The sequence below is a fragment of the Serinus canaria genome (genome assembly GCF_022539315.1).
Source record: "Serinus canaria isolate serCan28SL12 chromosome 7 unlocalized genomic scaffold, serCan2020 HiC_scaffold_29, whole genome shotgun sequence".
Taxonomy (NCBI): domain Eukaryota; kingdom Metazoa; phylum Chordata; class Aves; order Passeriformes; family Fringillidae; genus Serinus; species Serinus canaria.
Genome location: NW_026108147.1, coordinates 2,820,807 through 2,840,237, shown reverse-complemented (window position 1 = coordinate 2,840,237; position 19,431 = coordinate 2,820,807). Strand labels below are relative to the sequence as shown.

The 19,431-nt window shown below is 50.8% G+C and overlaps 2 protein-coding genes across 3 annotated transcripts in view; one reads left to right on the top strand and one right to left on the bottom strand.

The window, feature by feature from the left end:
* UBE2F (ubiquitin conjugating enzyme E2 F (putative)) overlaps window positions 1–19,431 on the bottom strand; it is a 337,630-nt gene that overhangs the window by 73,732 nt on the left and 244,467 nt on the right. The window lies entirely within an intron of this gene.
* MREG (melanoregulin) lies at window positions 1,353–18,247 on the top strand. Its single transcript, XM_050987612.1, has 5 exons — window positions 1,353–1,460; window positions 4,905–5,064; window positions 13,397–13,487; window positions 15,028–15,191; window positions 17,076–18,247. Exons 1-5 carry the CDS (start codon window positions 1,372–1,374, stop codon window positions 17,202–17,204), a joined length of 633 nt encoding a protein of 210 aa, XP_050843569.1. The 5' UTR covers window positions 1,353–1,371; the 3' UTR covers window positions 17,205–18,247.

The following is a 19,431-nucleotide window of genomic DNA, read 5'->3' as shown; positions in this document are numbered from 1 at the left end:
TCTGAAATTGCAAACAAATTTGTGGCAATTAAACAAGATCCAGGACCATCTTAATTCAAAGTTTAAGCTTTTCCTTCTTGGGGTGCCAGCCAGGCTTGTGACAGAATGTGGGACAGTGAAAGGAATGAGAAGGGGGTGTCTGTACAAACTGTGGGCCTGATGGTAGGTAAGACCAGATAGGGAAGGGTGAAAGAATGGGGGAAAATATATAAATAAATTCCATAGGAATTCCACTAATTGACCCAGAGACCGTTACTCACTCAAGACTGTGCTAAATGTCTGGATTTAGAGAAAAAGAACAGAGACACAAAGAAAAGTGGGGTATATATTAGAAGGGGCCTTAGGTATCAGGCATTTCAGGAAGTCTGTGCCTCTCAAGTACCTCAGCCAATGGGCAAAGAGAGAGGGAAATGTGGCTGGGAAATTGGGATAAATAGGAGGCTGCATACTCTAAAAATCTGAGAGACTCCAAGGCAAATGCCCCATGGCCTCTCCCCTTATTTTAATAAAGTTACAGGATTCCTCTGTCTCCTTTTTGACATAAACTTCTGGTGTTTGGATTAATTTTCCTGACAATAGGGAGAAAAAAAGGAGAAGGCAACAATATTTTATGCTCTTCTTTCTCAAAAGCTCCTGTACCAGGAGACAGCTGAGTCCATCCCTCCCTGCCCAATTTCCTGAAATTCCCATATCAGCTCCCAGGATCACAAAAAGTCCCAAAAGCCAGGTGGGAACAGGCCTGAAAATGTAGTGGTGCAGAGGGTTGGAAAAGGGGAATTTTGGGGTTCTGGCTGTGCTGTGATGGCCAGCGATAATCTGTCCCTGTGGGGGCACGAGGGCTGGACGCTGCAAAGGCACCATGGCATTGAGGAGGGTGTGGGAGGGAGTGTGAAGATGCAGGAGCATGCAGGATGTGCGGGAGGATGCAGCAGGATGGAGGAGGGCACGTGGGGATGCAAAAGGGTAAGGAAAGATGCTGCAAAGAACAGGAGGGTTTGGAAGGGTGCAGAAGGGAGCTTCAGGATCCAGGAGAGTGCAGGGGATTGCGGAGGAATGCAGGAGGATGATGCAGGACAGTGCAGGAGGATGATGAGGGAGGGCAGTTCAAGGAGGATGCAGAAGGACGCAGCCGCTCCATCCCTGAGCTGCCGCAGCGGCCGCTTCTCCGGCGGGGCCGGGTCGGGCCGGGAGGGGCCGGGCCGGGCCAGGCCAGGCCGGGAGGGGTCGGGCAGGGCAGGGCAGGGCATGGCAGGGCAGGGCAGGCAGCGGGGGCGGTGCAGAGCCCGGCCCGGCCCCGGCAGGGCGGGGGCAGGGGACGGTCGTGGGGCCGGCCCGCCCTGCCGTGCCCTGCCCGGCTCTCCGGCGGCGCCGATGGGGCTGCGGGCCTGGCTGCGATCGCTCGGCTGCTGCGGCTGCTGCGGAGGGGAAGCGGCGGCGCCCGAGAAAGAGCCCCTGCTCAGGTGAGAGCCCCTGCTCAGGTGAGAGCCCGTCCGGCTCCCCGGCGGGGGATGCGCCCACCCGGCCACCCGGAGCCTTTCTCCCGCTGTCCCCTGCCCGCTCCCCGCGCTGTCACCGCCGCTGGAGCGGGGCTCCATCCCCTGCCAGAGCCATCGGGGCTCCGGAGGGATTTTCCCCGGCGGGTTGGAGCCGCTGCCCGCACTCTTTCCGCCTGGGGCGGCTGTCACAGGGACTGGACTCCTTGTGACAGCAGGAGCCCTGCCCGCGCATCCCCTCGGGGTTCCCGGCAGTAGGGACGGTCCAGCGCTCGTCTTTCCACGGTGGGATTTCAGTGGAGGAGCTGAGGCACTGAACAAAAAGGGGGCCCTCCATCCCTTACCGGGGGTCAGGTCCCACTGCCCCAGCTCTGGGTTGTGCCGAGCTCTGTTTGCAGGCTGGGCTCACAGAATCGCGGAATGGACTGGGATGGAAGGGGCATTAAAGCTCATCCAGTTCCACCCCCTGCCATGGCAGGGACACCTTTCACTATCCCAGGTTGCTCCAAGCCCCGTCCGACCTGGTCTGGAACACCTCCAGGGATGGGGCAGCCTCAGCTTCTTTGGGCACCCTGTGTCAGGGCATCGCCACCTTCATAGGGAAGAATTTCTTCCTAACACCTAATCTAAATCTCTTCTCGTCTCGTTTAAGACCGTTCCCCCTTGTCCTATCACTTCCTGCCCCGGTAAAAAGTCACTCTCCCCTTTAGGCACTGGAAGGGCTCTAAGGTTTCCCTGGAGCCTTCCCTTTTCCTGGTGAACACCCGCAGCTCTCCGGCCCGGCTCCATTCAGGGATGCCGGGGAGGAGATGGATGCTCAGCCTGAACCGGCTCTAAGGGGGAGCAGCTCCTGCTCTCCTGCTGCCGGCGCACAGAGCGTGAGCTTGGGGCTGTTGTATGAACAGATTCTCCCTGACCCGTGGAGAAGAGCTGTGCAAGCACTTAAAGACGGCTTGCATGTGGCAGAACAGCGGTGTTTTGCGGCGGCTCTCTCCCTTTCCCCCGTGCCAGCCCCGGGATTGAGCCGAGCCCGTGCCCTCCGTGTGCCCTCGGGAAGGAGGGTGGGATGCTCCCTGCATCGGTAACAGCAGAGCTGGGCACACACGGCTTCAAACGCCCTGATTTCGCGCTGGTAAAGCAGTTACCTAAATAATGACCGGCTAATCCCAAGCATGGGGCCTCCGGCCCAGGAAATTGGCATTAACCTCCCGGGAGCCGGGCACACGTGCGGAGAGGCTCCTGCTGCTGCCCCCTGTCCCTCTCCTGGCACCTGGCTTTAGTAACAGGCTAGCGATCCAATTAATGCTGGCCCCAAGGAGGAAAGGCTCTATAAATTCTGGGAATTGGAAGGGCACCTGCTCTTATACACGTGTGCCAGCATAATTAATCTAACAGCCTAATTGCTGTCTCTAACAGCATAATGCTTGCCCCTTCTCGGGGGGCTGTGGGGTCTAATTTCATAGTGGGGTCTAATTTCATAGTGGGGTCTTGCAATAGCTTGCTGCCTTTGTTTTTCCTGCAGTGCTGTTTAGAGTGAATGAATTGCATGAGGTTTCAGCTCTTTTAGCTGAGTTTTAGGTTTGGGAGCTGCTGTTGCAAAGCATCCAGGCTGCCCGGTTGTCTCTTGATGTGTGAAGGCAGGGTCTGGCTCGGATGGTACACTCAGGATGAAAATCAACTAAACATTTGGGCTCCAAATGCTAAAATTGAATGTGAACTGAAAGCCCCCTGGAGCAGCAATCTGTTGATGAAACACTGGTGCTCACCATTTTCTGGATAAAATCCACAGTGTGAAATGCTCCCTGTTCCTTCTGGTCCCACTCCTTAACCTGCACAGCCACTGCTGTCCACGTGCTTCTTTTCTCCCTCCCATTTTTTCCTTTGCAATGTTGCTTGGAAGAGCAGTTGGCAGAGCTCTCCGTGCTGGCATGGGTTGGCTGACTCCTGGGCACTGCCACATGCCCTACAGGATGCTCCATGCTGTGATTTGGAAATGGGAATGTGCTGGGAAGTGCCCTTCGAGCTGTGAGGGAGGGAGCGGCTTAGAAAAGCTCAGGTGTGGCAGTGTTATTGCTAAATGCTGGTGTTTTAAGTAATTCAAATGTTAAGCATATTTACTGGGGTAAATTCCTGAGTGGGAAGAAGCTTAGGATGGGAGTGAACTCCTGCTGATGGCACAGCTGGCTCCTGAGGGCTCCCTCCCTGTCTGCTCCACCATTGAAAAATGGTTGTGCCCCTCCACACCCTCCAAGTTACCTTTGTTTGCTTGTCTTTAATGAGAGATTATCTTTCTCCTTATTACCTGTTGCTCAGGTTTTTGGTTTGTTGAAAGTCTAATTAACCTTCCTGCTGGAATGCTGATGGGAATTAGTTTTTTTTTTTTCCTATTTCATCTATGTGCTGGAGCTCCTCTTGGCATCTTTTTATGGCTTGGTGCCAGGGTACCCGCAGTGTTACCTGAAGTTTCTCTGGATGGGTTCCTTGGGAAGGGAATGGGGTTTGGGTAGCAAACAAAATAAGCAGTGGTTTGTTTTGACAAGAAGTGAGTGGGGACTGCCAAGGGTGATAAGGCCAAAAATAGTTCTCCACTGGTATTGTTCTGTTGAAGCAGTTGGACACCTTGCTTAGACACTTTATGGAAATCCCCAGCTAAAAGGTCTCTTGGCAGAAGTGTCCTTGTTAAAAAATTCCAACATAAAGCCATAAAACAGAACTGCCCTAGTGCAGAGAAAAGCTCCCCACCACTGTGAGGACAGCCTTCCCAGAAGGTGATGCTCAGCTTTGCTAAGCAAATAAAGCCTGGGGTTCATTAGAAGGCTGAGAACATTTCCATTGCCACAATAGATGGGGCTGAATATCCTTTCCATGCCTTGTCTGTTGTTGCACAGCTCAGCACATCACTGCAGCTCTGAGGTGGGAGCTGCTGGGTGGGGGCACCTGTGGGCACTGCATGGTTTGGATTGAACCATGGCTTGCCTGCTCAGGATGGAAAAAAAGGAAAAACAGGAAAAAAACTCTTTCCCCCATCCTCCCTGCTCTCTGGGAGAGGGGAGGGCAGCAGGGGCCAGCCCTGTGCTGAGCTGCCTGGCCCTGTGTCCCTGCAGTGACAACAACCCCTGGGTGTCCCTGCAGTGACAACTGACAACAATCCCTGCGTGTCCTGCAGTGACAACTGATAACAACCCCTGGGTGTCCCTGCATTGACAACTGACAACAACCCCCGGGTGTCCCTGCAGTGGCAGTAACCCCTGGGTGTCCCTGCAGTGACAACTGACAACAACCCCTGCATGTCCCTGCAGTGACAGTATCCCCTGGGTGTCCCTGCAGTGGCAGTATCCCCTGGGTGTCCCTGCAGTGACAGTATCCCCTGGGTGTCCCTGCAGTGGCAGTAACCCCTGGGTGTCCCTGCAGTAACAACAACCCCTATGCGTCATTCGGGGCCACGCTGGCGCGGGATGAGGAGCAGAACCTTTGGAGCACTCCCCACGACGTGACCCACACCGAGGCCGACGACGACCGCGTGCTCTACAACATGATCGTGGTCAGGAACCAGCTGGACAAGGACTCGGAGGTGAGGGCTGGGCTGGGTGTGATGAATCACAGAGTCACAGGAGGATTTGGGATGGAAGGGACTTTAAAGCTCATCCAGTGCCACCCCCTGCCATGGGCAGGGACACCTCCCATTGTTGTATTTGCTGGGAACGTCCTGACGAAGGCAGGAGTGATACATCTGACCCCATGTTCTCAGAAGGCTGTTATTACATTAGAATACTATATTACATTAACTAATACTATAGCTATGCTAAAGAATACAGAAAGGACACTTACTGAATGCTAAAAAGATAACAATGAAAACTCCTGACTCTTTCCAGAGCTCTGACCCAGCTTGGCCCTGATTGGCCAAAGAGTGAAAACCACTCCCAGCAGAATGCAATGAAACAATCTCCTGTGGGTGAACAATCTCCAACCACAGGAGAAGTAAATGAGATAAGAATTGTTTTCCTTTTCTCTGAGGCTTCTCAGCTTCCCAGGAGAGAAATCCTGGGTGAAGGGATTTTATCAGAGAATGTGAATGCTACATTCCACTATCCCAGGTTCCTCCAAGCCCCATCCAACCTTGCCTTGGACACTTGTAGGGTTGTGACAGCCACAGCTCCTCTGGGCAACCTGTGCCCACCACCTTCCCTCACCACCCTCTAAAAAAGGATATTTTTCCTAATATCCTGTCTAAACCTACTGTCTGTCAGTTTGAAGCCATTCCCTCTTGTTCTGTCATTCCAGGCTCCTGTAAATAGTTTTGCCCAATCTTTCCTATAGGATTCCCTTCAGCCACTGGAAGGCTGCAATTAGGTCACCTTGTCTTTTCTTCTCCAGGCTGAACAATCCAAATTCCCTCAGCCTTTCCTCACAGCAGAGCTGCTCTGATCACCTTGGTGGGCTCCTCTGGACTCACACCAGCAGGTCAATGCCCTTCCTTCAATTCAGCTGCTGTGGAGACCCCAGAGTCCCTCAGTGTGGCTCATGTAGGCATCAGGTCCTCCCACCTGCTCCATCACCCTTCAGATTTTATCCTACATCTGGTGTGGAAGTCTCTGTGGCCATCTCATCCTGGGAAGCTCAGGGGTATCTCCAGCACCTGGTCCAGGAGGAGCTGCCCTGAGCCATGGTGTGTTTCTCACCTCCATGGTGCCCTTGGGTTCATGTCCCTCTGTGGTGAGAATTTCCATGTTCTCCTTGGCTTGGATACTTTCAGTGCCCTCCCAGGGCATGATCCCATTGAGCATAGATTGCCTCTGGAATCTTTTCTCACCTCACTCCCCATCCCGTTGGAAATCCCTATTTCTGTACATTTTTGGTCAGCCCAGAGCAAAGCTGATGTGCTTCTTGGGGAGGAGTGAGGGACCACAGCAGCTGACACTTAAAAACCAAAGAAGTCAGGAGGTCAATAATGGGCTGCCTACATGCAGGGATGTGGGAAAAGACACGAGGTAGCCTTGAGCTGGAGACCAGGATCAAATGGACTTCTCAGGGAAGGAAACTGAGAGGAGGAAGAGAAGAGACAGAGAAAGGAAGTGGCAGGGACTGGGAAGATGCTTTACAGTAGCTAGGAGGCATTTGTTTCTCACATATCAGGAAACAGGAAGATTCCAGGGAGGTTTCCAAGGTGTGCAAACCCAGAGCACTGGGAATATTTCTCTGTCTGCTCTGGGCTGCTCTGACCCCCAGGGGAGCATTGACTCTGACCCTCATCCATGGAGAAAGTTTCCTAGAGTTCAAGATAGACTGGAATCCACCAAAGTGTGAAATAGATTATAGAGAGCAGTGCAGGTGTGTCACTGGGTGAGAAATTGAGGGTTTGGGATTTTTAGGATGTTGTGGATGGAAGCAAGGTGGAGGGCACAGGGTGTTGTCCTGGGTTTCTTCTTCATGCTGCTTCCTTCTTCATGGGTTTGGGTGGCATTTTGTAATTGGGCAGAAAAGTCCCCATTGTGGGCTCCTTGGGATCAGTTACTGGGTTAAAAGGGAAAATAATCCAGGTGTCAGTTCTTAATTGGATAGTTTGGTCTTAAAAGACCTTATAACAAGAGATTGTTGGCCATTTTGTGCCTTCTAATGAAAAACTGCCAAACTCACAGTGATGAGACTGTTTTACTGATAAGAAACAATAAACACTTGAGTCTGAACACAAATTATTGTCTTAAGTGCCTTCAATCCTGACCCAGAGACACCAACAGCTGGTACAGCCACACCAAGGCATCCATGGCAGCTGGAACACGCTTGGCAACGATGCCCTGCACCCACCACCGCCCACCAAGGTGTGCTGGGAGCTCTGGGGCCCAGCCCCATCCCCTGCCTCCCCAGGCTGTGGCTTCTCCTGGATGCTTTCCCTGCTTTGTCCTTCCCATGGGCGGGCCCTGGCAGTGCCCGGGGCTCCGGGGCGGGTCCTGCCCCTGCGGGATGTGCTGCAATTATCGGGGAGCAGGGACCTGGCACGGCTCTAGTGGGGAGGGAAAAGTCATGGCTGTTACATAAAGGCTGTTCTGCAGCCCTGATTTCCTCTGCTAAGGCACTCAGTGCAAAGGAGATTGCTTCTAATCAGGCCACTGCAAACAGTGACACATTTTTCCCCTCTCTGATTGCTTTCATGATGCCAGAACGTTTGCAGGGAAGCCTGGAGGCTTCGTGTTTAACTTCAACGTGATCCTGCTTCATCCAAGAGTCTGCAGGAGTGTAACTGTTTCTCCTGTGATAGTCTCTGTAAAGCAAAATTCAGCTCAGCTTTACAAGGACCCTTAAACTCCAGAGAAATCAAAATTACAAGTTTTAATTAGCTAAAAGAAGTAATGGAATACAGTTGGCCAGAATCCCCACTTAAGGGGCTGTTTTTTGGTGAGTTTGATTTAATCGTGGTGTTTACAATGGATGGTTTTGTAACAACATTTTCATGGTGCCATGTGACCTTTACAACTGGAACTGGAGATCTCTTCCCTCCCCACTGCTGCTCTCTCTTGGGAGAGAGAGCAACCTTGAAACCTTGAGTTGCTTGTCTGAGAGAAGCCAGGCAGCTTCCTCCACCCCAAAGTGGCTGAAGGAAACAAGGACAGCTCCATTTAGGGGCTGCACTGGTGCACAGCAGGGTTTGTGTCACCCTCATTCAGGGGACAGGGAAGAGCATCAGTTATGGCTGAGCAGGAAGGTGCTCCTGCCCCTGCCTGCCCTAAATCCTGCCCTAAATCCTGCCCTCAGTGTATCTGTAGGGTTTTTAGCAGCTCTGAGCTGTCCCAGTGGAAAAAGAAAGCCCCAAACTCACAGGGCTTCCTCTCCATGGCAAAGGCAGGATCATACACTCTGCTTTTTCATGCATAAAAAGCCTGGGGGGCACAACATCAGGACAACAGTGAGGAAAGTTTTGAGGAAAGCCAACAGACTTTACACTTGCTTTGAGTGTGGCCCTGTGCCCTTTGCAGCCCAGGATTGGCAGCAGCTCTGCTCTCCCCTCTTACAGCTGGGAAACTGAGGCACACAGGGAAGCCCAGCAGGCTCTTGGATAGGGAGGGTCTGGGACAGCAATGCCAGCATTCCTGCACTTGGCCCCTGCTGCCAGAATCTCTCCTTACTCCAGCAAGCATTTTAAAACTAGGCCAGATTGCAGTGCCCTCCCCTCCTAATGAGACTTCAGCTCAGAGAGAGAGAAAAAAGTCTGATTGCAGAACAACACTGGGCTGCAAAAGCCAGCATCTGCTTGGGGGGCTGCTCTGCTCCCCAAATCCCCAGGGAGAGCCTGTGGATGCTGCAGGGCTGAGGATGGAGGAGCAGTTTCTTTGTGTGCTGCACAAGTGTTACAAAACCCCAGGTACTTCCTGTGGTTAAAACTGACTGAAAGGAGAATTTGCTGCATTTCTGCTCCTTCATTTAACAAAGAAATTCTGGTGTGCAGGACACTCACTGTGTGCTTTGCCATTCCCCACCTGTATCTCAGGGATTTCCCAGGGATTTGGAAGGATCCCAAAGAGCAGGCTGCTGTCTGTCCATCATGTGTTCCTGATCTGCATGGCCCCATCCTGGCAGTGGTGGTGCCCTCCCCTGGGGTCAGTTCTTTGTCCCCACCATGGAGCAGCACTCACACCTGATCCATGTGGAGCTGTGTCTTCCTCCTGTCCCACCTGGCAGCTCCAGCCCAAACTCAGGGTGTCCTTAGCTTGCAGAGGGAAAACCAGGAAAGTCTTTGTTGAGGGGCTGGTCAAGCACATGCAGACTTTGAAGATCAGAGCTGTCATCACAGCTTTTGAAGACTGAGATCATATTTCAAATTTGGGAAAAATGGGCGTTTTTTTCCCTAGTCTGGCTCTGCAGGTTCCTGGAGCCTGTTGTAGGGTAAAATAAAGGTGAGATCTGGTGGTGAAATGAGCAGCAGGGGCTGCACTGGGGCTCTTGCTGGGCTAATGAGTGTGAGGTGCAGAATCCCCTGCATGAGGTCCCCTCTGGGGTGGCCCTGGTTTCTCCATGGCCTCTGCTGGGGTGTGTGGAGTTACCCAGCTGTGGGCAGGGAGTGTGCAGCAATCCTGGCTTCAGAGAAGGAACCAGGCCAGCTGTGCCACAGCTCTGGGAACAGAAACTAAAGGTGACATTTTGCATGGTGAGTGAGGAAAACCCCCTCATGTTCTCATGGCTTGCTGTAAATTCAGTGTTTCTCTCTTCTCTTGGCTTATTCCCTAGGGAAAGGTGGGATCATAAACCCCAGAGCAAAGGCAATTCCTCAGCCTGCATCCCTGCCAGGGGCCTGGCTGGCAGAGCAACACTGGCATGACCCCCCTGAAAAGCCCATTAATGAGCTGGCAAGGCCTATTTTTCTTTCTCCTCCTGTTCTCTTACAGGATTATTCTTTTCTAAACAGGTCACAGAGAAGGTCAGAATTGTGACCAGCTGTTACTGGGGCACAGAGAGGTGATGGGATTTATCCAGGGCTGGGGAGCCCAAACCCAACCCTCTTAATGTCTGCATGCCTCTCTTAAATTGAATCCAATTTAAGCTTCTTCTGAGATGTCTGTCTGTGGTTTATATTTGTAGTTTATCTTTGTTCAGCTGTGGAGCCAGAGCAGGAGCATCCCTGGTACCTGCCTGCACTGATACTCTGCAGTCTTTCCCTGATAACTCTGTTTTGACCTAATTTCTAAAATAACTCTTGAACAGAACAGTGACCTCAATTGCTTTTAAGAGAATAAAGGCAATGGGTTTGGTAGAGGATTGTTCTGGCAGCATGAAGAAAGCTCCCTGGTAATTAGGGAACTTTCATATGATCAGGGATGAGAAGCTGGATGGTGCTGCCTGTTCTCTTGGCACTTTTTTTTCCCCAGAGCTCTGAGTTATGTACCAGCCTGGCTTATTCCATGTCATTTGGCATTTGCAGCTTTAGTTTTTCACACTAAAGAGTCTGGGGAGGTTTTCCAGGTAAATATTTGAAGGGCTGAGCATGTAGAGAAGGGAGGCAGCGGGGTTTCCCTGCTGCTCCTGGGATATTCTTGACTCACACACTCAGGGCTTTCTCAAGCCCCCATTGGTATCTGTTGTGCCTTCCTCTGTAGGTTTAAAGGGCAAAACTGACTGCAAAAAACCAGGGCTGGTTCCCTGTGGTTAACTCAGATTTTGGTAAAAGAGTTAAAAGGAATTAAGAGTTAAAAGGAATTAAGATATAAAGGATTGCTTTGCAGTGCATGGCTGGGATGTCCCAGACACACCCCACGCTTGTGTGTCACTGTCCCCCTGTGCTTTCAAGCCTTCTCCTTGGCCTGGGAGTTCATGTGACTTCCCGAGGGAGAGGGGGTTGGTGTGGAGCCTCTGCCCTGCCCTGCCCTGCCCCGCGGGGCTGAGCAGCCCCTGGGGACTCACGGGATCCCTCCCCAAAGCCTCTGATCTCGCCCTTGCCTGTGCACGGGCAGGGCAAGCTTTGCTCTGCTCTGTGCAGCTCGAGGGAGATGCTTTTTAGAATAATTCTGGGTGTGGAGAGATGCTCTTGAGTTTATTCCTTCATTAAAGGCACACAGAGCACAGCCCATGGCAGTTCAGGTGTCTCTGTTGGAAGGAATTGCCTGGGAAGATCCAGTGGTTTCTGAGATGATGGAGAGCAGGGCACGAGTCCCTGTGAGAGCTCAGCCCCATCTCATCCTGATAATCTCTGCTTCTCTGGGTCTTTTTCCATGGCTGGGAGCATCCTCCTCCCAGCTTTCTTTACAGCAAGATAAACAGTGCAGCTTCATGCTCAGGCAAAATAAATCCCACCAGAACAAGAGGTTCCACCCAGGCACCACAGTGAAGCATCATTTTGTGATTTAAACATCAAAATCATTCCTTTGCACACTCCCCAAACTGTCCATCAACAGGGCAGAGCTCCCCTGGGACTGAACATTCACCATATTCACTTCCATGACACAGCTCAGACACTGTGATGTACAAGAAAGCCATAACCCAGATTCCCTTAAAACAAAAACAGACAAGGGAAAACACGCTGCTGTTAATCCAGAGAAAATCAGGAGCAGCTTCCCTGCATGCTAAGCACTGCTCTCCATGCTTAGAGAGGAGTCTGGCTCTTACCACAGGGTCAATCCCATGGCCCTGAAAGCTGCTGCTGGGTGCCAGGAGGCCACATTTTGTGCAGGGGAGCACCTTTCCCAATGGCCCAGCTCCCTAATCCCACAGTGTGAAGCAGGCCTGGGATCCCAGTGGCTGGCTGGAGGGATTGTGTGCCCTAGAGGCCTTGTTTATCTCTGTGGGAGGGCACAGACACACAGCCATTCCCCACCAGCATGCCCAGACTGGCTCCCTCTCCTTTCTGCCTGTGCCAGGGGGTCACAAGAGGGCTGAGATGTTTCCAAGGAGCCCCTGCCAGCACGGACCAAGGCATGGTGCAGCTTTCTACAAACTCTCCACTTTTCAATAAACTTCCCACGAAGCTTTAACATAACAACCCCCCTCTTTTCTTTTCCACCCAGAGCAGCTCAGTTCCCAGCTCTGAGCTGGGAGAGGACAGTCCTGCCCCTGCCTCATTCCTCTGGTGAAAGGCTGTCCTGGTGCTCTCCTGTGCTAACAGCAAAGCTGGTCTCAAGTGCCACTCCAGGAGAGAGGGAAATGTGCCTCTGGAAGGGGATTTTGTGTTCTGGGAGTGAGTGACTGTGGCAGAGCTGGTTCCCCTGCTCTCCTGACCTGAAGTCACCACTGCCTTAACCCCTCTGGCTGCTTTTTCCCAAGTGTAATCTCCAGGGCTTCCTGCAGCTAGTGCTGATCAGCAGGAAAACAGGCTTGGCTTTAAATCTCTGCTGTCGTGGCATGTCAACCACAATCAGGGAAAAAAACCTGAGGAATCTTCAAATCTTTATGGAATCAAGTCAGCTCTTGGACCAAGTACCAGACAACAGTGGGATTTCTAACACACAGCTGACCTCTGTGGCTGTTGTTTTTCTGCTCTGAACCCAGCATGGCCTGTAGGAAAATCTCAGGGTGGCAGCACAGATTAACACCTGTTTATTCTTCAGGAGCCCATCTAGGTAATCCCCTGCTGAGAAATGAGATTAATTAAGGCTGTTACTGGAAGGAAGTCATCAGGTGATGTTGTCACCCTGCTGTTGGGCTGATTCTAAAAGTGCACCCTTTGCAGTGTGGGCATTGATTAAACTGGGAAAAGTGCTCCTGGTTTTCTTGCATTTCCACAGGAGTGCATGCCTATGGAATCATGGAATCATTTAGGTTGGAAAAGTCTCCTGAGATCATTGAGTCCAGCCATTAACCCAGCACTGCCAAGGCCACCCTGGCACTTGTGTTTAAATGTGTGATTTAATAAATGACCCCAAACCCAGTGTCACATTCTCCAGCTCTAAAGCTGGAAGTCCAGTGCAATATTTCAGCTGTGCAGTCAAGTGAAGCTTTAACTGCAGCACCTGGCAGCCACTAAGGGTTATCACATCAGATGGTTCCATTCAGCCCTCATCCATCCCTGTGCACCTCTTTCAAAAGAGGATACCCTGATCCTTTAAAAAGTCTGTTTTTCTTGTTTTCTAGGACTTTTGAACACCTGCCTGCTCCAGTTCATGCCAAACAAGGCTCCATGTCTGACTGAGGAGCAGTTGGCAGCAATACCTGAGCTAAACTCTGTAATTTCAGGGAAACTGAAAGCAGTTTGGAACAGAGAAAACACAGAATTGCTGAGCCAAGTGTCAAGCTAAATATTCTGTGTTGGTCAGTCTAATTTCTTCCAGGGCAGCAGCAGCCTGGTCATTGACCTTCACAGCCACCACCTCCCAGCTCAGTGCCTGCCCCAGCTCTGCACCTCTGGCTCCCTTCCTCAGAGCTGAAATTCCTTGGAAAGCAGCAGATCCCAATGACTGAGTGTCTCTCCTCCCTTTGCTTTGCAGGAGTGGCAGAAGCTCAACTATGACATTTACACTTTACGGCAGACCCGGAAAGAAGTGAGGAGCAGGTGGAAACACATTTTGGAGGATTTAGGTAAGCTGGAGGCCAGAGGGATGTAATTCCAGTGGTACAGAATGTGAGATCCCACCATGGTTGAGGGTGGGAACAGCTCCACAAAACCAAGCTGGAGAGGAGGGAAGCAATAGGAGGTTGCTGAGCGATGCCCTCAGGTGTCCCACATGGTACCTGAGGCTCCCCAGGGCTCAGGACAGCAGGGAGGGGACAGGGACATCATGTCTGCAGGCACATCAAAAGCCCATGAGCCATGATCACCTTCCAGGCCCATAATAACATGCACAGTCATCCATTTCAGGCTTCCTTGTGGAAACCTTGCAGTGGGAGTTCACCCTGGGTTTTTCCAAACAAGATAAGTAGGAAGGAATGAATATTCCTTTCAGATGGGAACACAGATACATCTATTTCATTTCCTCAGCCAATGGCAGCTGATCAGAGCTAAGCCACTCACCTCATTTGCTCCCAAGTGGGTTTGAAATATTCTTTCACCAAGTGGAATTGCTCCACAGGAACCCTCCTAGTGCTGTTTCCAAGTGCTGGTGGTGGGTGTGACGGGCTTTTCCCAATTGCCTGGCATGTGACACTCAGGACGTGCCAGCACATCAGCTGGGTGACTTCCATCATGCTCTGGAGGTGGGTGGTGGCTGCTGAGAGGAGGATGAGTGAATCTATTCTAGGATACCCTCAATGGGAGCCAGAGATGGGTATCTCAGCCACTCCTGCCCTACCTGCTATTCTGGCATTTGGGTGGGAGGAACATCATAAATCCATAACCAGGTGTCAACCCTCATCTCCACCCAGGTGCTCACAGCAGGCCAAGCTTGGGAGAGATCACTTGGCATCCTTCCATCTCTCACTGCAGGCTGACAGAGGCTCTCCCACATCCCTGTCACATCCACAGTGACTCCAGAGATGTTCTCCAAAGGCTGGGGAAGCTCAAGGGCAGGGATCATTTGCCCTTAGTGAAGCTAAATGAGCAACCAGGTGTGAAACCTGCTCTGTTCTGTTATCTAGGCCTCTGCTTTAAGCATAAGCCCACCACTCTCACCCCGTTAGTGTTTTCATGTGAGATTCATCACCACCAGCCCCCTGGAGCTGAACAAAGAGTTAATGGGAGCCCTTGCATTTCAAGACCCCTGCACTCAGTCTCCTCCAGCTTTCCTCCCCTGGATACCCTTCCTGTAATTGATGCTGACTGCTACAGGAACAATTAGCCTGGTGTTCATCACTGCCACATGTTCAATCCCTGTTAGCTGATTTAGGGAGCCCCAGCAGCCCTGAAAGCCTTGGTAGCATCAGGAGCATGGAAGAGCTGAATCAGCTCCCTGGGTTGTGCATGTTCACACACCTTTTCTCAGGAAAACCAGCACCAAACTCACTGTGACTGCTTTTGTGATTTATTTTCCCCACCAGCAAGTTTATACCTGTCCCACAGCCTGCCTGAGGGGGTGCTGGTTTGTTTTAGGAAGCAGGGATGAGGAACCTTCCAAGAGCCTGAAGGGCTCAGGGATGACCCTGCTCTCACGTTTGACTTGTTTCTGAAACATCTCTTTCCCAGGTTTCCAGAAGGAAGCAGATTCCCTCTTGTCAGTGACCAAACTCAGCATCATCAGTGACTCTCAGAACATGAGCAAAGCCCGGGACATCTTGTTAAAGCTCTCAGAGGAGACCAACATCTTCCCCACCAGCTGGGAGCTTTCTGAGCGCTACCTCTTCGTGGTGGTGAGTTCTCTGAGCACACCTTCCCCCACCATCCAGCTCTGCAGGGAGCTCACCTGAGGGGAAGAGAGCAGGTGAGCCAGAGGATGCTCAGATACCTGGTGGCATCTGGGGTGATCCCCTCAGATGTTGCACTTGGAGCTTGGTGTTCCGTTTCCTCGGAAATGCCAGTGCTGCAGCACCATGAATTCCACACCCCTCTGCAAGTTCCCTGCAACTGGATGCTCCTGCAGCCTGTGCAGGAGGTGGGAAAAGGATGATGAGAGGCTGGAGTCACTCCAGAGGAGGCAACGAGGCTGGAGAGGGGCTTGGAGCACAAACCCTGTGAGGAACAACTGAGGGAGCTAGGGGTGCTCAGCCTGGAGAAAAGGAGACTCAGAGGTGACCTTATCACTCTCCAACTTCCTAAAAGGTGGTTGTAGTTAGGTGGGGTTGGGCTCTTTCTCCAGGAACTGACAGACCCAGAGGACACAGTCTCAAGCTGCACCAAGGGATATAGAAAAAAGTTTTTCATGAAAAGAGTAATAAAGTTCTGGAATGGCTGCCCATTGGTGGAGTCACCATCCCTGGGTGTGTTTAACAAAGCCTGGATGTGGCACTGAGTGCCAGGGTTGACTTGAGGTGTTGGGGCTGGGTTGGACTTGATGATCTTGAAGGTCTCTTCCAACCAGGTGACTCTGTGAAAAGATGAGACCTAATGCCTGAGAGCAGCTGTGGAGGGAGGGCTGAGACAGAGTGGAAATTTTCCAGAGTAGAAATCCATTTTGATTTAGGTGAAATGTACATCTTTGAAATAAGTCTGTAGCTTGCAAACATAGCTGCTTGGTCTGGCTGCCTGTTCTCAGAAAAAACCTATGCTTGAAGAAACTGCTTCAGCCAAAGGACAGAGATAAGGAAGGGCCCCTTGAACTCTGAAACACACAGAGAGGCTGTGGGAAACAGGGCAGGATGACCCAGGAGTTCTTTCTGTATTTTCTGATTAAAAAAAAACCTAGCTGCAAGTATGAGGCGAAATAGTAAAATGAATATTTATGAACCTGTTGTGAAATTCCGTGCATATGGATTAGTAAGGGAGATAAAAAGAGATCTGGAGTTCCCAGAGGTACACATGTCCTTTTGAGGGGAGTGATCCCCACGTGTCCAGTGCTGGAATAAACATACTGGCTGTACAACTTCCACAAAAGTTGTGGAGTTTGTTTCCTTTTCTGTAATTCAGGGCCCTGGGCAGGGATGTGCCTGGAACAACCCAGGGTGACCACAATTCCCCTTTGTGAAAAACACCAATCCCTTGTTTTTAAAATCTTAAAAACTTAATAGTAATAAAATGGTTCTAAAAATAGTGATACAATTCGAGTAATAATAATTTGGACAGTTTGGATTAGGACAATATGAGACAATAGAAACAAAGAGTTACAGACATCCAGGTACCTTTTTCAGGGCAGCATAAGCCCAAAAAAGGGCCCACGTTAACAAAGGATTAACCCTTAAAAACAATAACCTGTTGCATATTCATACACCTCATCCATGATGAATAAATTCCATTCAAACACAGGATTCTGTCAGGGCAGTGTCAGCTTCTTCCTCTGAATCATAACGCTGCCTTTGAGGTGGGAAGGAGTTTGTTTCTTCTGATAAGAGGGCAATAAATTCTCTTTCTCTGAAAGACTGAGGTGTCCTGTGGCTGCTATCTCACTACAAGTCCTTTCTTTAGAAAAAGTATCTTACACAGCATAGCTTCTATTTTAACATTCTAACCTAAAACTATATTTAACACACTATTTAAGAGAATCCAGCATCACTTTCTACCACAACACACGTAATATTCATTTGAATATTTGCCAAAAGCCAATCCTAAACCACTCCTTTTCCACCCCCTCTGTTTGGCAGGACCGACTGATCGCCCTGGATGCTGCGGACGAGTTCTTCAAGCTGGCCAGCGCCGTGTACCCCAAGCGGCCGGGCGGGGACAGGCTGGACGAGGGCTCGTCCCCCAGGAGCGTCCCCGCGGTGCCCTGAGGGATGTGCCCTGCTGGTGTGACACGGCCAGCGCTCCTGGACAGGCTGCTGTGCCCGGGGCCAGCAGGACAGTGCCCTCCTGGTGGCCCTGTGGAGAAGCGAGCGGGGCGGGAGGCAGCGAGGTGTGCCCAGCACAGGGCAAAGGATGCTGGCACCAGGCGGCTCCTGGGCACAAGAGAGTGACAACTGGGACATCTCTGGCCAGTAGGGTATGAAATAGGCACAGGGAGGATCTGCCATGCAAGGCATTGCTGCTCTAGTTCCAAGGGCTGTGAGGAAATGCACTTTTCCACCTGGCTGCTGCCTGCCACTGTCCCATCCCTCATGCTGCCAGATGGGAAAAACAGCTCTGTGTCTACAGCTCTGTGCCAGTGCACTGGTCCTCATCCTCACCCCAGCCCTCCAGGCAGGTCCCAGGGGATTGGGGAAAGAGGCAGGAGCTGTGCCAGGACAGGATTTCATTGCAGGCAGCAAAGCCTTGGAGCAGTGTCACAGCTGGGTGCTCCATCCCCAGCCAGTAGTGGTTGAGGGATGTTTTGACATCTTAAAAGAAGGTAGAGTTTAGAAAGGTGCCAAGTTCAGAGCTGCTGAGAATTTGGCTCCTGGAACATCGGTTGCCCAGCATCTCAACCTATTTTGAAAAGTTTTGGTCTTAATTGCCTACAAAAACCCCACCACAAAGCTGCATGTACTGGCAATCTAAAAATCCTCATTACCAGCGGGGATGGTATAATGAACATCCTTTTAATCTTGGGGTTTTGTCTGATAATGAGCAATAATTTTTAAAGCCCTGGATTTGATAATTTAAAAACAAGTGGAAGTTCTTCACTGATGAACACACATGCTGCTAATTGGCCAGTTGAAAATGCTGGTTACACAGGGCCTCCCAAAGTAGCAAACCAGAGCTTTTATTTGTTTATACTACAGCATTTGAAAAAAATATTTACGAGCTGTATTTGTTTGTCAGTCTTCCTGGGAAACATTTTTGTCAACTCAGAACAGCAGTGAAAGCTGAGTTTAATAAAGAAAACATTACAAAACCAGCCTTTCTTATTCACTCTGTGAACCCAGCCAGGTAACAATGTTTATGGTGACTGCTGATAGCAAAAGGGTTGGGATGTTTGTAGAGCCTCTGCAGCTTGTTCTCCACACACTTTAAATTGTTGACTTAGGAGAGTTACATTTGCCAGCCTAAGACAAAAATCTTTGTATGAGATGATGGGGATCAAATTTAATTTCAGTGGGATTTGGCATCAGGTACCCATTTCCCACTGGTTTGTTTTTTTCTAGCAGGAGTTCAGCTGCCCTTTGCAAAACCTCCTGTGTTTTTATAGAAAATAAACTTTGGTGCACGACAAACCCAGGCTTTGATTTGAACAAATTGTTGCAGAACAGAGAGATCCGTGCCAAGGTGCCCGACGCCACCCAAAAGCCAGCCCTTGGCACGTTGTCACTTACAGTGCTACCTGGTATTTAAAGCCACCTGATGAGTTTGGAAACCTCAGAGGCAAGAAGAGAAATCCTTTTAGCTGTGCTGCTTGTTTTGAGCACGGAGGTCAGCGTTCAGAGTGCCTGTGCAGAGCTGCCCTCGCTGTCACGGCTGTCAGACCGGTTCTGATGTCACCAAAATGCATTTTGGTGGAACTTAATAGGGCAGGCTGCCCAAAAGGGACGGTGATCAGGATCTCTGAGTGAGTTTAGGAAGATCCCATTTCTGTGTGCAGCCACAAGGAGGAGCTGGAATTTGTTGGATGAGAGTGGAGCTGCTCCTTTCCCCACTCAGGGAGGAGTGACCGGGCTCAGAACTTCTGTTTATGGACCCATCACAACAGCAACAGAGAAAAGCCTGTCAGTCCCAGCCCTCAGCTAAAACTGGTCATGGGGTATCCTGGAAATATTGCAGCCTTTGGTGAAGTGGAAGGATGCAGAGCTTTGGAAAATCTGCAGCTTGAAAAATGATAGGAACCAGCAGCAATTGTTTCCATATAGATCCAAGCTCAGCTTGGTCGTTCTGTCCACCTCCATAGGAAATGTGCTTTCATTCACACAGGAGAGGAGAGCAATAAACCAGATTTCAATTAGCAAAATGCAGGGAGCAATTTGCCCTTTCTAAATTCCACAGAAAATACCAGGGAGATGCACAATGGTCCTGGAATTCCTGCCCTGATGTAGCAATTCCCTTCTTCACTAGAAGCAATCTGGGATTTGTTGCACCACCACCACCCAG

Coding starts and splice junctions, on each gene's coding strand:
- MREG (XM_050987612.1), top strand. CDS start 1,372: ATGGGGCTGCGGGCCTGGCTGCGATCGCTCGGCTGCTGCGGCTGCTGC. Junction 5,065..13,396: donor AGCTGGACAAGGACTCGGAG/GTGAGGGCTGGG, acceptor TTTGCTTTGCAG/GAGTGGCAGAAGCTCAACTA. Junction 15,192..17,075: donor AGCGCTACCTCTTCGTGGTG/GTGAGTTCTCTG, acceptor TCTGTTTGGCAG/GACCGACTGATCGCCCTGGA.